The sequence below is a fragment of the Centrocercus urophasianus genome, unplaced genomic scaffold (assembly GCF_019232065.1).
Source record: "Centrocercus urophasianus isolate 14NV4802_14NV808 unplaced genomic scaffold, USGS_Curo_1.0 seq_10, whole genome shotgun sequence".
Classification (NCBI taxonomy): Eukaryota; Metazoa; Chordata; class Aves; order Galliformes; family Phasianidae; genus Centrocercus; species Centrocercus urophasianus.
Window position 1 is genome coordinate 12,303,109 of NW_024884142.1, and position 18,688 is coordinate 12,321,796.

The 18,688-nt window shown below is 35.6% G+C and overlaps 1 protein-coding gene across 1 annotated transcript in view; it reads right to left on the bottom strand.

Annotated features, from left to right (window-relative positions):
• Positions 1–18,688, bottom strand: part of SNTG2 (syntrophin gamma 2) — a 232,779-nt gene that overhangs the window by 123,029 nt on the left and 91,062 nt on the right. Inside the window, exon 2 of the mRNA XM_042822310.1 lies at positions 6,708–6,845. Within this exon, the coding sequence (XP_042678244.1) occupies positions 6,708–6,845 (138 nt within the window). The remainder of the gene's footprint in view (positions 1–6,707; positions 6,846–18,688) is intronic.

Consider the following 18,688-nt stretch of genomic DNA (forward strand, 5'->3'; position numbering starts at 1 on the left):
TTTTTTTTTTTTTTTTTTTTTTTTTTTTTTTTTTTTTTACATTTTGTTTAAAATGTAAGAAACAAGCTCATTCACAATGGCTACAATAGATTGTAAGACAAAGATTGTTGTCAAGGTTCATTGTTAGTCAATATAATACCTCTGTGCCAACTATAGAGGCATCCACCTGGACTGTCCTGTCACTGGCCAGGAAGGTCACATGAGAAACCACTTTGCTGGCTACTCTTCTGGAGTGAGCATCTTCCCACTGCAGGACCTACATGCTGAGTCACTCATCAACAATGAACACAGCAATCACTAAATTCCTTTGGTACCTGAGCCCATCTAGTCCCCATAGTCCAACAATAGGCTATTATTAACTTAATGGCAAACAAACTAACCTTTAAACAGCATAACTGGATAAAGAGAAAGATAGGAAAACACAAGCAAAGAAACCATTCACTTACTACCACATTGTTCTGGGTACATTTTTGTTAGATGAATAATCTTTATTTCCACTACAGTTCTATCTAGTGTTTATTGGAGACAGTAACCTCATAAAGTATCCTTAGTTGTTGAAAGTAAGATAACAGTTTTAGTACAGGTACTACATGGCAAGTTAAAAACAGAAATAAAAGCCTATCTTAGTAAACAATGTCAATAAGAGCAGAGGTAGCCATCCAAGCGCTTGGGAAACACACGGGGAGAAAAGAAGAATCAAAACAAGAAAGAGCAATAGGAGGAGTTAAAAGAGAAATCTACAAACTGTCCCACATGGATGCAAGTGAAGATATGGTCTGATAGAAGAAGGGAAAAGAAGATAGGTACTTAAAATACCAGCCATATCTTATCTTTCACTTGTTCAGCAACTCTTGAAGCTTCCAAAAGGAAGTTATGAGATTTAAAAAAAAAAGTTATTGAAGAAACAGATCTTGTGAGAATGTGAGATCCAGTAAAATGTACCATAGAATGCAGAGCTCCTGCTGGTTGCTGTACATCCAATAGCAACAAGAGGATGCAGTGAAGGGGAAGAATATGTGAAATCTTTCAGGAAGTTGTCTGCTAAACAAAGATAGGGAAGAGCACACATGAGGATTTTCTCAGCTCACTCTCACCATTCCTGGAGTTTCCTCAGAAGTTTAAGCTGAATGTGTTTAATATTCTGCCATGTACCAAGATTCCCACCTCTACTCACACAACCTTCACCTCTCACTGATTTGTAGCACATTTTCACCTTCCCAGTTGTTGCAAAGGTTGCAGTCCACCTTCTGAGGACTCAATTCCTAGCTCATTTCCTAGAAACATGGACTTTAAACTGCAGGAGAGGCCTGAACAAGATTTTTTCCAGGCAGAATTCAGAAGAAACAACATGCATAGGACAGTGCATACAGCAACCTTAACAGAAGAAGGTGATGGATTTTAATTAATTTAATTATCTAACAATCTGGACATCTAGATGATACAGCTAGAACCATTGCACCCTTAAGTTAGCATGAAAAGATATTGTGGAACATGTCAGAAGAATTACAGTGCCATTGTCCAGGACTGTAATACAGAGATTCCTTCTTCCACTGCATAGTAGTCCAGGATCAAAGAAAACTAGAATCTGGAAAGCAGTGAGTTTTAATCACTTCCTTAGGCATTACATTTACTAGTTATATTACCATATGTTCCACAGTCTTTATTAAAGATGATGAGTATACAAAAATCCAAAGCAGTCAGTGGAGCATGAGGAAAAAGTAAATTTCACTTAGCTGATTTGGCCAGATAATGTGCCATATCTGTTGTTAATACTGTCCTCACAGGAACTGTAAAAAAACAGGAACAGATAACTGACTAGGTAAACAGTCAAATAAACAATATAACAGCTTTTCCATAAAACTATATTGGGGGTAGGATGTCAGTCAAACAACTTTACTAGAAGTAATAATTGCTTTCCTGTTGGTTATAACATGTCTGGCCTTTAGGAAAAGCTTTTTGCTCAAAGGATGTTGTATAAATTTCAGTGCTAAGTCCATCAGTTTTAAGTGTCTTTTACAGCCTTAGGAATAATTAAATTAGTATTGAAGCGTAACTTCTTGGACGTGGAATTATGGAGCCAATTGAAATATAAGCCAAGAGATCCCACAAAAGAGAGGAAAAGTATGAATTAATACTCCATGGCATCCCACGATGCCTAATTCTACACTTCCATGAAGAGGAGGCAGGCTAGAAAGAACACATAGCTAAAAAGCAAAAGATTACTATTAATGGAAAAGAGAGAGCTGAAACTTTTAAGTTTTTGCATTGCTCAGTATGCAACCTTTCCCAAAAAGTAACAAGAAGAATGCATCTATAACAAATGACTGAGGCATGCCAGTAGCCCTCAAGTTTTGTATGGAGATAAAGTAAATCTTTTCACATGCTAGCTGAGATCTGGGACAGCTGCAGAGAATTCTTAATAAATATAGTATAGTATAGCAAGATACTTTTATCAGTTTATCTTATTATAACTCTTTCTATTACGGTAGATCAAAGTCTCAGAGTCTTTTTTTTTAGAGTAAAATGAAGTCACTCATTTTAGTTTCAAAGCCTGCCAACCTAAAGGAGGATTATATAGAAAACAGAACCAGATTGCTCTCAGAGATGCACAACAAACTGAGGAGACACATGTCCCTATTTGAAGCTAAAAAAATTCCAGTTGAGCATGATTGTAAAGAATATCACAGCAAAAATGGTTATGCATTAGAAGAGGCTGCCCAGAGAGGTGGTGAAAATTCCATCTTGGGTGATGTTCTGAACTTCAATAGACAAAGCCCTCAGTAACTTGCCTTTGTAGTTAAACCTGCACTGAACAGTGGGTTGAATCATAACCTTATGAGGTTCCCTCCAATTCAAAGTATTCTGTGACTGACAATACAGATGATAATACAAATCTGGATTTCCAGAGCTACTAATAACATAGACTGGAACCAATGGTAAGATATGTTTATGCTTCATTTTCCCTACTTCTTTCTTTTAAATAAAAAGGCATCCTATAACAGAAATTAGCAGCTGTTCTTTATTTGAATAATTTCATTTACCTTCACTTTGTGCAATATTTCATATGTTGGCGGGTAATATAATAAAAATGAAGAGCAGAGTTGGCAACCATTAGCATCTAACATACTATGATAGGAAATGCTCATGTCTCTGTTGTAGTCATCTATTTTTCTTCTAGCTCTTGAAGACTTTAAACTGCTAAACCAGCTCTCACAATGTATACAGTAGCAATTTAACTATCTTTACAGTCTGCTATGTCTCCACGTACAATAGATAAACTGAAATTTTAATAAAGGACACAACTGTAGTAACATCAGTGCTGTGCTGCCTTTCCTTCTCTCTTGCGGGTATGTTAACTCACCCTCAGCTGACTCTTTACACAACTCATGGAGAGACTTTTTTTCAGGAACATCCATAGTACCCTCTGCATCCCTGTGCTGTTACATTTATTAGTCTTTTAAACTTAAGCTACTTATTCTTTTTATCTTTATTACTGAGGTTTGAGGTTTTTCATCATGCTGATGAATACTCATATTTATTATTTATTTTGTGATAATAGCTCTTAACTCTTCTCAAAATGACAGCAACGGAAGCTTATGATCTTTCATAATAAAAATCCTAAAGAATTCCTAAAGAATCCTAAAGAATTGCTAAAAGATTGTTATCTTTTAGGTATCTAGGTCAGCTTTTCAGCACGTGAAAACAAATAACAAATAGTTAAATAATGCATTTTCTCTATACAAATGATCTTAGTTTCAAAAGGAAGAGTCTTCCTTTAATCATCCACTTGGTGTTTCAAAATAAAATAAAAATGTAAACATTAGCTGATTTTAAAAGCTCTTTGAAAAATTATTTTGGATATATATGCATACTAATGATGACAGAACAGACTCTGGGCAAACACAGTAGTAACTGTAGTTACCTAGACAGAAATGCAACTTAGCTTAAAAAATAAACTTTAGCCCTTGATGTCTTTTCTCTACAGCTTTGCTAAAATAAAATCTTTTCTATGGCCTTATTAGTATCTGAGTTATAAAGGAAAAGAATCATAGCAGTTCATCAGGGATTGAAACAGCACTTAATGCATTCTAATTTTTAGTTTAAAAAATCGTCCAGCTTTTCCTCCCTGTTTGGAATGGAATGGTTCACCTCAAAGAGATCTTATTCATCTACCTCACTTCACTCTGCCCAACTCTAGCTAAGAAAGGACTTACAAAGCCAGAAATTTGGGCATGTAGAAAACAAAGATTTTTGTCATTCTAATCCTTTTGCCTCACATAATCTGTTGAAGACCTCTCTTCCTAGTGAAAACCTGCCTGACCATTGATCAAGTCAGAGAAATTCAGCTCTGTGAGAGGGACTGATTGTGGTAAAAAGCCAGATGCAATTATATCTGTATTTATTTTTAATTTTGCAAGTGGAATTAAAGCAGAAAAAAAGAGAGACCAAGATAAAATGCAAATTAAAAGAGAAAAGTATTTATGAAAAGAAGAGAGGCACGAAACTGTGAGGTTAAAACAGGAAAAGGATAGGCAGAGTAGTAAGGAAGGGAATGAGGTACCGTGAATATGTAAGAAATTAATTTTAACATATTAAATGACAAAAAAGTTATTAAAAAATCATACTCTTCAGAAAAAGCGTACTATGAGAAGTATAAAAAGGAATGCCTCTCTGTTTCTCCTTTAACTGAAAATAGGTCTTACCCTGGCGCTCATTTAATTGATAATTGATTCCTTTCTGTAAGTGTTATTAAACTACTCATATAAAAGAAAGAAAAAAAAAAAAGAACCTTCTGCCAAAAATACTCAGAATTTATTTAAAAAAATTCATTTTTTTTTCCCATATACCATTTCTGTCAATATCTTCATGCTTCAAGGGTGCTGATCCAACCTTACAGACTTTTTTCCTATGAGTTTGAACATTTTGAACATAACACTGAGTCATGAAAATTTGCATGGACTGCTGGATTTCCCAAGCCCAAATTACTGAATTACATTTTGATGTACACTGTGAAAAAGCTAAATACGGAGGAGAATAATCGATTGCCTTTACATTATTTTCCTCTCTACGTATCTTGAATTCTAGAAACGACATTCCTCTCTCTATATATACTTTACTTCCAAGTAAAATGATAGAAAACAAGCCCTACAACTGCTCATCAAAGATAAAGCTTTCTCTGCGCATAAAGATAGTACCTAAATATGAATGTGAGATGGCAAAACATGAAACAAGTAAAGATCAAGATGACATCAGTAAAAGATGGGCATTCTACAGAGACAGACTTTTATCTGCACAATCAGTGTGAGGTCCTTGGGAGTGATTTGTACTGCTGAAAGTCCAAACCACCAAGGTAGCACCTGTGCTAACTGACACCTTTGCCAGCCCTCATCATTCAGAAATGCATGGAGCCAGCAGTTAAACATCCGCAAATCCTGTCCTCAGTATTCCTCAAGGTCAATGAATCTGTGAGCAAAAGGAGTGGAAACAAATACATTCCATGAATGCTGTCTCACAATACTGGCGGAAGGAAAAAAATATTATCACAAGTACATACAGGGCTTACTTCTTCAATTTGTCCACTCATACATCCTACTTACGGAGAAAGATTTTGGTTTTAGAGTAACTTTTCTGTATTCTTCCTACATGTTCCACATCACTCCAGGACAAAGACAAACATTTTACTTCTATTTTTGTTGCAAAGGCACTATTGTGATAAATGGTCATGTCCAAATAAAGATTAACTATGAGTAACTAAGAAATAATAAGTATAGAAAGGAGAATGAATGAGTAAGAAAAAAAATGTTTGTGACTGCTATAGAATTGACTTTCAAGTTACAGTTTTCCATTAATATTTTGAGTCATACAGAGGAGAGATGAAAATTATTTTCTTGAACCACGTGAAATATAAAGCATTTATCTCTTCTGAATCTAGCATGTGTAGCTGTAAATTTAAAACTTCAGTTACCAAAAATGTCACTAAAGAGCTACCATTATTTCAGCCTGATTTCAAATTCTGCTTTTGAGCTCCTGAGTAATTCACATACTGTAAAATACACAGTGCTTATCTTAATTGGCCTTTATTTCAAATGCTAATTTTCCAAAAGTTTTTATTTGATTATGTATAATATAGAAAAAGCAAATATTCCCATCAAGGTATGACTTAATCCATTTTTATGCATTAAAGTTTGACAAAGACAGCCTACACTGAACCAACCCTTTCAGAGCCTGTCTTCCTGTCCTGTCTTCCACCTGGAAATACTGTTTAGGGTATCTACAACATGTAGGAGAAAATTGTGTCAAAATATGAACCAACACAAATCTCGATACTCCCAAGTGAAGATTTGGATTAACCATTCCTTCCTATTTTTCTGTGAACGATCAATGAGTGATGATAAATACAAACACAAATCTGATAGAACTTTTCCTCAGATGCACTCAGCCTATGATGATTCATTCAAGAACTAGCCAGGGACTGGTCAAGATAGAATATCAAATCCTTTTCCAGGAAAGTAAGTTTATTTACAAGGCATTTAAATATCACTAGCATAATGATATACACTTAGGTGCACAGACACATTATATTGCAGCCATGTGACACATTACATACTTCTGTTACTCAATAAATCCTCTTGCACTCCAAATACCATAAACTGATCACTACAGAAAACAAAGTGCAGTCGAAAGCACAGAGATATAGAAGCACTTACATTTGCACTGTGATCACTTCCACTAACACAGACGACATCTTGTTTTTGAATTGTTAATACCTCTTTTGTGAGCTTCAGCCGGATGTCATGAGCATTTTCAGATACTTCATCATACAACAAAGCAATACCAGTTTTAGTCTGTAAAAGCAAGGCACAGAAACAAAAAATTAAGAACATGAACATTTCTTAGTGATAATAACTTGTATCCCATTCAATACATAAAATTTGTATAAACAAACACTGTTTAAAGAAAGAGGAAAACTGGTCTGCTATTCAGGCTCCAAATGAATTAGACCTACAAAGCCTCTTTTATGCTGTAAAAAAACAGGCTAAATTGTCTTTGAAGTAATCATTAAAACACAAAAAGAAATCATCCTCCCTTGTACTTTTTCACAAAGTATCACTGCTGAAGTATGTTCTTTTTGTTTTCAATTGTATGACTTGCTGTGGAACTCAATTATAAGTAGATAGATAATGTACGTATAAATCTATGTGAATGTATTTTTCTGTTCAATAAAGAAATGCAATATTGTTTCTGACTCAGAGGTTTCCCTCGTACCGTGTCAGGTATCTATCACAAATGTTGTTTTTATGATAATTCTATCACGATGCAAAACTAGGTTTTCACCTTATAAAACACACAGATATACATACTGTGATCACAAATGCTGGTGTCACAGGACTTCAGTTGGCTAATGTCAAGATGGACATACATTTCTGAAATTACCACTGGACTGTCAACTAGTAAACTCTCTTATGTAGTCAAGTATTTTGGTATCAAAATTTTTCTTCATGAATAGTAGTAAATAAAGTCAATTTTAATTTTTGGTATATTCACTTATCTGCAAATTTTTCTTATTCTTCAGTCAGCTCTTTTCTTAAATTATGTGGAATTAGCACTGTTTACAGCTATTTGTTAAGAAAGGAAGACTAGTGCAATTTAATAGCTTTGCAGTCATTTCACAGAAGAAGAAAAGAGACAAACCTGTTATGAAATGCATTATCATATTTAAGAATAATATTTACTAATTTATGAGGTGTATAACAATATCATAACATCACTGCACTTTTTTCTATGCAACTGAAGAACAGTCATACATAATTTAAGGTTTAGCTGCAAGATTTGTTTTCAAAAGATTGTTTTGAATCAAGTCTATTCATTTTATTAAATAGCAGATTGCCAAAAAGAACAGAGTAATGGAATTAAAGAAGAAACGTGCCTTGTACCCTGTGTACTTTTTAACAAAGGACTTGAAAGTAAAACCAAACATGAAACATTATCTTTATAATATTTTCATTTTTCTACAAAATTAGGGGAAAACTTTGTGGTGATCATTAGTAAAAAGTTTTGGTCTGTGAAGTCATTTTAAATTTAAGGCACTGAAATTTAGATGAGTAGCTCTATGGATAATCAAATGTCAAATCTTCCCTTATATTTAGTGGAAATTGAAAGCACAGAAATTATATTTACTCTTAAGTGCTTACACAGCAGATGATCATGAGGTTCTGTTCTCTCTAAGCTCAAATGAGTTACCCCATGTATGTCACTGTCACCATTTAACACACTTTAGAATATCCAAGGCACCCATTTCAAGATGAACGTAAGGCTGATGCAGGGCTTACAGGAGGTTCATGTCCTTGTAGCAGGAGATGAGGCCAGATCTCCACAATATGATGGGATGCAGACACTGATCATGCCACCAGACATCCACAAATAGGCGTCTTAACCTTGAATCAAATCTCATGAAAGGTTTCCAGTGCAGAAATGCACACCTAGAATGGTCATTTAGATTCTGTAATCCAGTGGTGAGCAACAGACACCTCTGAAACATGATTTACCTGACCCCTTCTGTAGATCCATCTTGAAGGGAACAAATTGCATCATAGCTCTCTACTGTGACTTAAAAAATAAATATAAATGATAACTCAGACACAAGTGTTTAATTCTAGAAAGATAAATCTTGCACATCATGTTCACAGGGAATTCACAAAGGAAACCAAGTACAGCAAGAGTGGAAGCCTTAATCATTCTCACCTGTTTGGAAACTGACATGTATTAATTATCCTAAAATTTTGACATATTTTAAATTTCCAGCAGTTTTGGATGATTTATCAATATCCTATAAATGAAAACATATTAAATTTGTGTCAAAATCATCTGCTTAAAAACTATGCTGTATAGCAGTGGATATTTTTGTATAGTGGACACACTGCCTTGCAAAACCATCTTCCCAGCACCTTTTTTCTATCTGCTAATTTTACATCTCTATTCTACCCACATTGGCAATCACAGTTTCTTTGGCTGACACACCAAATTATGCTCTACAGAAACATCTTGAGAGAGCAAAACTACGTGAGCACATTACCCAATCACAAAGCAGACCATTTCTCTAGCTAGTAATTGTTTCGTAGGTTTAGAAGAAACACAATGGAAAATATCCTGAAATATGTAGAGTAACAAATTAAATACCTATCAAACTACTTAAAGTGAAAGTCTCACTGAAACTCTTCTATTCCCATTAAATTATAGTATTTAGCTCACATTTCATTTAACTCCTTACATGAGTTAAGATGACATGCGACAATGCCTTATTTGCTTTCAGAATCAATAAGATTAATCCAGATCCCTCTCAGCCTTTCAAGTGTGCTTTTTTAGACCATTATAAATGGCTGCAAATCAGAGTTCAGAACATTCCCTTCTTTGCTCTGTGTTGAAGAGGGTGGTACTTGCAACTCTACTGGGCAAATTTCAGTCCACAAAAAGTGCTTCTTCAAACTAAGAGCATTTAATGGGAAATAGGGTAGATTTAGGTTAGATGTATGGAAAAAATATTTTACAGTGAGGGTGGTGAGGCACTGGAACAGGCTGCCTAGCGAAGTGGTTGATGCCTTGTCCCTAGAGGCTTTCAGTGTGAGACTGGATAAGGCTCCAGACAACCTGATCTAGCTGTGGATGTCCCTGTTAATTGCAGGGGAGTTGGACTAGAGATCATACATCAGAATTATGTGCTTTGCAAGAAAAAAAGAACAAGTAGAAAACATGTAGAGCTGTATAGGATTTAAGTGCTATAGAGGAATATAAATTAAAATTCATTTGTGCAGAGGAGAAAAGTAAATGTTGGTTTCCATACTTCTGATGGGGTTTCTAGATACTGTCCTCAAGAAAAGAAGCATGAGGCTTCGTGTCTGTGTCTATGTGTGAACATTAACATGGAGGGAAGAAGAGGTAAAAAGAACAATAGTATAATTGTCATGTGAACCATTAAGAAAGTCACTATCGCATTTTTTGAAAGAAAAGTTACTGAAACTTTCTTACTTGAGCAAGCCCTAAACCTCTCAATACCACACATAAGAGAAAAACATTCTCAAGAGGGGAGATGAATGCAGATGAATGCTTTTATCGGTTTTGTTCTTATCTTCATCAGGCACATCCCTAGCCAGCATATCTGCTTTAAAGCAGTCCCTGCTGGCAATGTTTTGGTACCCTACTCAAAATACCCTAATTCTTTCTGTGTATATTTTATCTACCGCCTAAATCTCAGAACTCTGAATTTTGTTTCAAAATAGGCATCTCTAAGTGAAACTTTGGTCTAACTGACATAAAACACTTGTCTTCCCTGCTTTAAAATTTTATTTTGAAAAACCTTGTAAAAAATTAGGCAGAGTGTGAAAGTGTTGTTGAGGCATACTAGGCATTCCACAGTAACTACTGACTTGGTTACGGCCACTTTTTTCTCAGATTGGTAGAGTAGGATTTGTGAGGCTTTTCATACTAGGTATTGAAGAGTGGGAGAAAGTGTTCAAAGATAATCAGTAGTCCTTTTTGTCCTTTTTGTACTACGTTGCCCAGCTGCACACAGCACTCAAGGTGAGGATGCACCAGTGCAGCGCAGAGCAATACAATCCCTTCCCTCGACTGGCTGGTAGTGCTGTGCTTGATGGACCCCAGTTTACAGTTGGCCTCTCTGGCTGTATGGGCACATTGTTGACACATGTTCAGCTTGCTGTTGACCAGATCTCCAAATTTCTTTCAGCAGAGCTGGTCCCCAGCATTTCATCCCTGAGTCTGTACATACAGCCAGGGTTGTCCCTGCATATTTATAAATATAAATTAAAAAAAAAAAAAAAAAAAAAAATTGAAAGGACAAAGCTTTAAGTATAATAATTGAATCTCATTTTTTTTCCAATTAAATGTAACACATAAGTATTTTACCAGTGATATTTACATCTCAGAGGATTTAATGACCAAACTGTCTAATCGGGTTTAATTTTTGCATGAAAACACTCAGTTGAAATTCTGCATCTGCAGCACACTGATGATTGCAGCACCTGCTGAAGATGTGAAAAATGGAGTCACTCATTTTTGTTCTGCCTAACTTAAAATTAGACAGAGAGAACTTCAGGCTATCCCACATAGTCAGATCTCTGACCACTACATTACAGCAGACTAAAATTATTTTCTCTCTTAAATCTTTTGATATGTGTCTTACACATCTACTACTATGATCAAAAGATAAAGACATTTGCTCAGAGCAAAACAGAATTAAAATTTAAAATTGCCATGACTAATGTTAAAAAAAAAAAAAAAAAAAAAAAAAAAAAAAAAAAAAAAGTAGTACAACAGTTAAAAAGTGCAAGATTCTACACTTTAAGAACAGTCAGTTGCACAAAAGAAAAAAGCTTGCACCATTTATTCAGGAAAAGAAATTTAGCACTGAGGATTGACAGCAAAATATTGGCATCAATATTTTTGCTATAAAGCAAGCATATATATACTGATTGCTCTCCTTTGAGTTCTTTCCTACTGATTTTCATTTTCTGAGTCACACAAAACAGTGCGCACACATAAACACATTTCTTCACCTGAAGAAAGATTTCTCAATACCACTGAATATGAAGGAGGAATAACTTCAAGTCTGTGAAGTTATCTATCACCGATGGTGCATTTAATACTTCTCACTATATCGTTTCCTTTCACACAGTATTATGACAGCGTTAATTCACAGCAAAACTACAGAAAAAAGATAATGAACTGAGAAGAGTCCTGAGTAATGCAAAGCAAATCAATGTGATCAGAAATTTGGAAAACAGAAGCTATAAAGAATTCTGCACTAGGTTGTCTGTCTTAAAGGCTGAATAAAAAAAAAGAACATAATGAAAGCTTTAAGTACTTAAAACTGTTGTGAAAACAAATCAAACAATCAGGTAAGAAAAACCTGAAATCTTTTTTATTCAATATGTTTTAACTACCAGGAAACTGATCTGCCTAAATGGTACAGGGCAAAATCCTGAAGATGATTTTTTTCACACCAGTTTGACAATACTATTTAGAGACTTCTTGCTTGTAAATTGTAGAATCATAGAATAGTTATGGTGGAAGGCACCTTAGAGATCATCCAGTTCCAGCCCCTTGCCATGGGCAGGATTGCCAATCACTAGATCAGGCTGCCCAGGGCCCCATCCAATCAAGACTTGAGCAACTCCAGGGATGGGGCATTTACAACTTCTCTGGACAGCCTGGGCCTGGGTCTCACCATCTTCTGAGTAAAAAAAAATTCCACCTAACATCTAAGTCTCCTCTCTTTTAGTTTAATACCATTCAGCCTTGTCCTAACACTATTTGCCCACGTAAAACATCAGTTTCCCTCTTACCTGTAAGCTCCTTTTGGTTACCAGAAGGCCACAATGAGGTCTCCCTGGAGCCTTCTCATCTGAAGAAGGCCAGATCCCACAACTTCATCCAGGAGGAAGGCTGACCAGCCTTAGAAGTGCAATTTTACTGAACAGCTTGCAACTGACATAGGAATGATGAAAACTAACTGGAAAACCTGAAGAAGTTTATCTTTTAGGGGCCTTATCAACGGATGTATGACATCTAAAATAAAATTTGTTAATAATCTTGTAGCAGTTAATCTGAAGGAGAACTGTACCCTAAAAGGAACTGTAACTTTGCCCTTCATGAACAGAAGATTCCAGGCTTAATGGGCCCTGAGTGAGAAAACAAACGCTGGCTTTTCAATAGACCAGCATGGGATATATGAGTAAGGAGAGTAGACATGAAAGTTGAGAAGTAATGCAGCTGTGCAATACAGACAATTAATGATATTTTTTGTACTGGGGGAACCAAAACTGCATGCAGTATTCTGGATGCAGCCTAATGAGTATTGATTAGAGGAGGAAAATCCTTTCCCTTTATCTTCTGTATGTGCTCACACCAATATAGCCCATCATGCTGCTGAATTCTCTGCCATCAGGGCTCACTGCAGGCCCATCTTGCTGCCCACCCAGGGCCTCTTCAAACAGAGCTGTCCTCAGGCAGACCACAGACATGAGCAAAGAGCTCATTCTACCAGGTGCATGGATGGCATTGGAATTCATGACTTTACCTCATGAAATTTAGTGAATTTCAATAATTTCGTGGTAGTTAATTTCTCTGGTTTGCCCAGGTCTTTTGTCAATGTTGTACTGAGAGTACCTTCCATCTTGGTGCCATATGCAAAATAGTAATCAGTCTCTCCATTAACTCCTTCAGGCTACTGACAAAGATATAAGGGTCACGTCACAGAATACCACTTGCTAGAGCAATCTAGAATACAGTCCACTCGCGTAAGCATTGAGGGCTTCCATACAGCATGGAGTAAGGATTAAGAAAACTCATTCACCAAACTAGTGCTATTTTCCAATAGGCGATGACAGCAGGAAATCAGGATCTTGCTGGATTTGTTTGTTTTGTGTTTCTTTTTTAAATCCTCAGTACTCTGAAAATTATAAAAAATATCATTTGAACAGGAAAAAAGAAAAAAAACATTCAGTGAAAAACTGAATTATGGCAGTGCAAATTGATACACGGAAGTCATCAAATCAGTGACCTATGAGACAAATCATTACAACATTTGTTATGAAATTACACACATTACAACGGCATCCAAAGTTGCTTCAAAACACCAACACATTCTGCTGGGACATCTTTCTCCTTCTTATAGTCAAGGACTTCAGACTTTCTAACAGAAATATTGTAGAGGGAAAAAAATAAGAGGGAACTCAAATTTCCAGACACCTTTCTGCTCTGAATTACCACTGCCCACCATCACCACTGACACAACTATCTACTTTCCAAGCACAGGATGTGGTGTGGTAGAACCATTACATATGTTAGGCTCTGAGGTGCTGCCAGACTCTTATTCATCCAATCTGAGGCCAAAGGCCAAGACTGTGGTGAATGTACCTACACCATCCACACTGTACTTTGGGAAGGGTCCACAAGCCTCATTTTCCCCTCCATCTGCACCAACGCAAGTAGCTCATCACCAGCTGCTTCCATCACTTGTAACTGAGACCTCAACACTGACAGCTCAGAGGAACCCTTGCACAAGAGATTTATGTCTGCACCAGTAGTCCAGCCCATTGGCTTCCATGTAAATTGGAAGACACGTATCTTACAGCAGTTTGAATAGGAATACTTTAGTTGAAAGAAAAAATGAAAAAAAACCACCCTAAATCTGGATTTCTTTCCAATTAGAAAGCAACTGGTAATATTAATTTTTTAAAGTAAATTACTTTTAATTTCACAAAATTTCAACAAACAACTTTTTACCTAGAATAATAAACAAGGAAACTAACTTTACATCTGCCTAATTTTTATGATGTATTTGAAACATATGCATTTTATTTCAGCTCCTACTTCAAATAAACCAACATCAAGCCAAACAGACAAAACAGCAAAGTGAAAAAAAAAAAAAACAAACCAAAAAGCTCTCACTCAGTAGGCTCTCTACATAGCTAGCAACGACATTTATTCTTGCCTAACTTTTAAAGAATTCTCTTAAGCATTTCAATTATGACCTTATGCATTTTTATTAGAGCTCTAACACCATATCATAGTTTCACACTGACAACAAGCACTGCTGATAATCAATGGAGAAGATCACAAATTCCTGATAATCCATTTTGAAGTGTTGATTTACATACAAACCAAAGCCAATGGAATGTATCTGATGGACATCAGGTCAATTAGGTCAATTAAGAATAAAGGTATTGAATTACAGTATACTATAACTTTTCAATGCAAGATACTTAACAGGTATATATGATAAGAATCAGAACTTGAAATAAAAATAGTCAAGAGTAAATATTTAAGGAGTACATTTTTCCCAAAAGAACAACTTCTATCTGAAATATCCATCTTGAAAATTAAACCTTTTCATAAAGTCGTCTTTTTTTTAATGTCTGCATTTATTAATGACAATATTATGGATTTACATATCACTACATATAGTTGGAAAAAGTATATTAGTATTACATGTTGACAGTAGATTTTAACAGCAGCATTACAATAAATTCTAGCAATTCTCAGCGAAGTTTCTTCTAAATATTTGTAGCATGTGGAAATCTACAAGAAAGAATGTTAACTCAAGACAACACCAGTTTGAAAAGATGTTGGAAATACAAACTTTAAAAATCTACTTTGTTGTTTAAATCACATACTACCCACAAGAAAAGTTCTGTTAAAAATTACCTTAGGGGCAGATTCTTGGGATTTTCTGTTAATGACATTAGCTGTGCAAGAAAAGTGATTAACAGCTGGGTCTCAATCTCTGTAATCTTAATCATTAGAAAGTAAAGCCGTAATGTCTCGTTTAATTACTGCAAGCACAGTGTGTCACCAGCTAATTAGATATGATTGATTATTGTCATCTTCATACACCTCTGAAAACATCAGACACAAATATTTGAATCCTGTTATACATATTTGGAGAATGAACTTTCAGAATGTCATGTTGAATAAAAATTGCCTGATTAAAAATATAAATTCTAATCAATACCAAATAATAGAGTCACACAGTTGAATATGCTAGAATACAACTTCTATTCCATAAAACAGACAAGGCACAAACTATTAAAAAAATTATTAAAAATATAAAAATATATTAAATTATTTATTAAAAATATAAAAAAAATAATTTTATTTCGATCTAGATAATATCTTCAAAGAATTTGCGCGCTTATTACTAAGCTTCACTTTTCTCACAAGTGGACAGTACCACAGAGTTAAATAGCCTAAGAATATAAAGATCTTCCTATGTTTAGAGTACATTTTTATTAGTTTAGAAGACAAAGTATAACATTCACAGTTCAAACTAAATCATCTAGCAATAGATCAAAAAGATGAAAAGAAAATAGACTTTGGATATTATTTAAGAAAGATAAATTTTATAATTACTATTAGTGGTACCATTCAGCCTACCTGTGTAGAATGTCAGCTAATACACAAATGTTTTTGTTCAAGTATTAAAAGGTAAATGAAGAACATATTCCCTTATTATACACAATTAGGAGTATAATTCAAAGTGACTCACTTTCTTTTCTGATTCTAGACTACTTATGGCCACTGATTCATTTGGTTCTCCTTCTCCTCAGCTCCGTTACAGCTCTACCACACTCCTTATTTTTAAAGTTCTACCATCATGTTTTTTCTTTCCATTTAACTGTGTTGACTTGTTCTGCCAGTCATAAAATCATAGTCCCCTAAGATCATCCGCCAACCCATCACGGCCACTAAACCATGTATCTCAGTGCCACACTTGCCCTCATCTTGAACATCTTTAAGGGACAGTGAATCCCATCACCTCCTTGGACAGCCTATTCCAATCACTCACATTTGGAAAATAAATCTTTCCTAATATTCAACTTGAAATCTCCCTGGCTGAACTTAAGGCCGTTACCCTTAACTCTATCACAGTTATCGGGGAAAAGAGGCCAGACCCCAGCACGTTACAACCTCCTTTCGGGTAGCTGTGGAGTGTGATCAGGTCTCCTCTGAGCCTCCTCTTCTCCAGACTGAACAATCCTAGTTCCCTCAGCCACTCCTCATTAGACTTATGCTCCAAATTTTTATTACCCAACTAAGCAAAGCTACAGCTAACTGCTTAATTTCTGAATAAGGTGATATAAATACTTTTAGTCTCTTTCTAAATTTAAAGTGGTAAGATGTGGTTTAATCACCCTACTTCCAATTATGATGAAGCAAAAAAGTAATCACCATTATTTATAACTTCCCACACTACGTTGGCTTCCAGCAATATAAAACATAGAAAGATTTAGGTAAAGATTAATCATAAGGATTTGAAGAGTCCCTAAGTATTAGAGCAAGTCCAACGAAAAACTTGTTTTTCAACTGTAGTTATTGTTTTTACAGACCAATAGCTCTGATAGATCCAGTGGCTGGAACCAGAAATCCTTTCAGTCATGCATTTGGCTGCTAGCCTGAAAAGTAATGAGACAGTTCAGTTTCACGTTTTATCCAAATACTTAACAATATGTTTATCTTCTTTTCCTTAGCTCTAGTTCTCAAATGGAGCTGTGATGAACAGTTTATTTTTAAAACTTTCCATATTTAGCAGACAAAACACTGAAAGGACATCAAACTGGTTGAAACATTGAATATAATTTGAATATTGATGCCATGAAAAATATAAGAGCAATAGTCTGCCTATACCTAAATCATGGGATAACACGATTTCCAGCAACAAGAGTGCTCTACCAAATTAAACTATAGAATCAGAACACACTTATAAAAGCAGAAAAAAAAATATTGGAAAATATAAAGTGATGCCACTAATACTAACAAGAGCAGCTGAAGGGAAGTTGTTTGATTATAGTTGAATATTTTATGGTTTGTTTGTTTGTTTTACAGAATACTTCCCAAAAAAGAGTATAACAAATTTGCAGGATTTGCTTTTTATTCATACCTTTCCCTCCAGTGTCACCTATCCTTCACTGATCCTTGCCACAGAACTCAATGAAGTGGCACAACGCATGGCTGGCACTACAGGGAGAACCTTCACTGCCACAGCTGGGGCACAGCAGCACTTGTGCATTGCTAAGACCAGAAAGAGATGGCTGAGTTAGCTCATGCATTAGCCAGCATCACATGGGCAAGCACCCAGCTGGCCCTGCAAGTGATACAGCATCAAGAAAGTAGACAAGAGGGACAGGGATATGAAATTTACTAACTACATGTTGAAACAGCACGCAGCAAGTTAGGAAAACAAAGCTCCTACACAAAATAAATTGCGACTTGGTACTCAGCATAGAGGAACATGGAATAGAAGTCAGACAATCAAGCGACACAGAAATTTTTTAACTTAAGGTTTTTAACTTAAGGAAACCTTAAGTTAACCTTGCTGTCAGGGTAAGAGATAACAGCATGAGCAAACTCATTGTTGACAAATGACAGGTTAAAAAAAAGGAGGGATTGAAAGGATTTAATTTAATTTCAGAACACAGATGTGAGATAACAGAGCCAGAAACAGACAAAAACTACAAGATGGAGAGAAAGCTGATATTCTAACTGTTCCTTTCCTGTTCTTTTATTCATTTTCCTGGATAAATTTTATTACTGTTGTAGAAGGCTACTGAATGAAAAAAAATCTTCAAAACTATATACGTGTAAGTGGCTGCAAAAGAAATATCTCTTATTTATTTCCATGGAAGCTACGACATACACAAAGAGCACATTAGTACTACTTGAAAGAGCAAATTCTCAGCTACAGTACACTATTTTCCAACATGGCTACCATCATTAGATATACATTTTTTGCTGTAAGTGAACAAGAGCCTGCATGCTGCATTCATACAAATCTACACCAGCAGAGGTGACCCACTGTCATTGTCACCACGACTGAAATGCGACACCCACCGCCTCACTGTGCTCACATCCACTGTTTGCTCTCCATAAACATTCAGCAAGCATCAGTGAACAAGTGCCATTTTTTCCTCGTGGAGGATTTCAGTGACACATTTTTGCTTTGTACACACCTCCACATTAGACACCACTAGGGGTATCAGACTACCCTCTATTACCATCAGTCATATGGCAACAGAGAACACTGGTAGTAAGATTCAACCTCTACTGCCATACGATCAACATCCAATTGTGATATTATGTGCCAACATAATATAATAGGAGGCATTATTTTCAG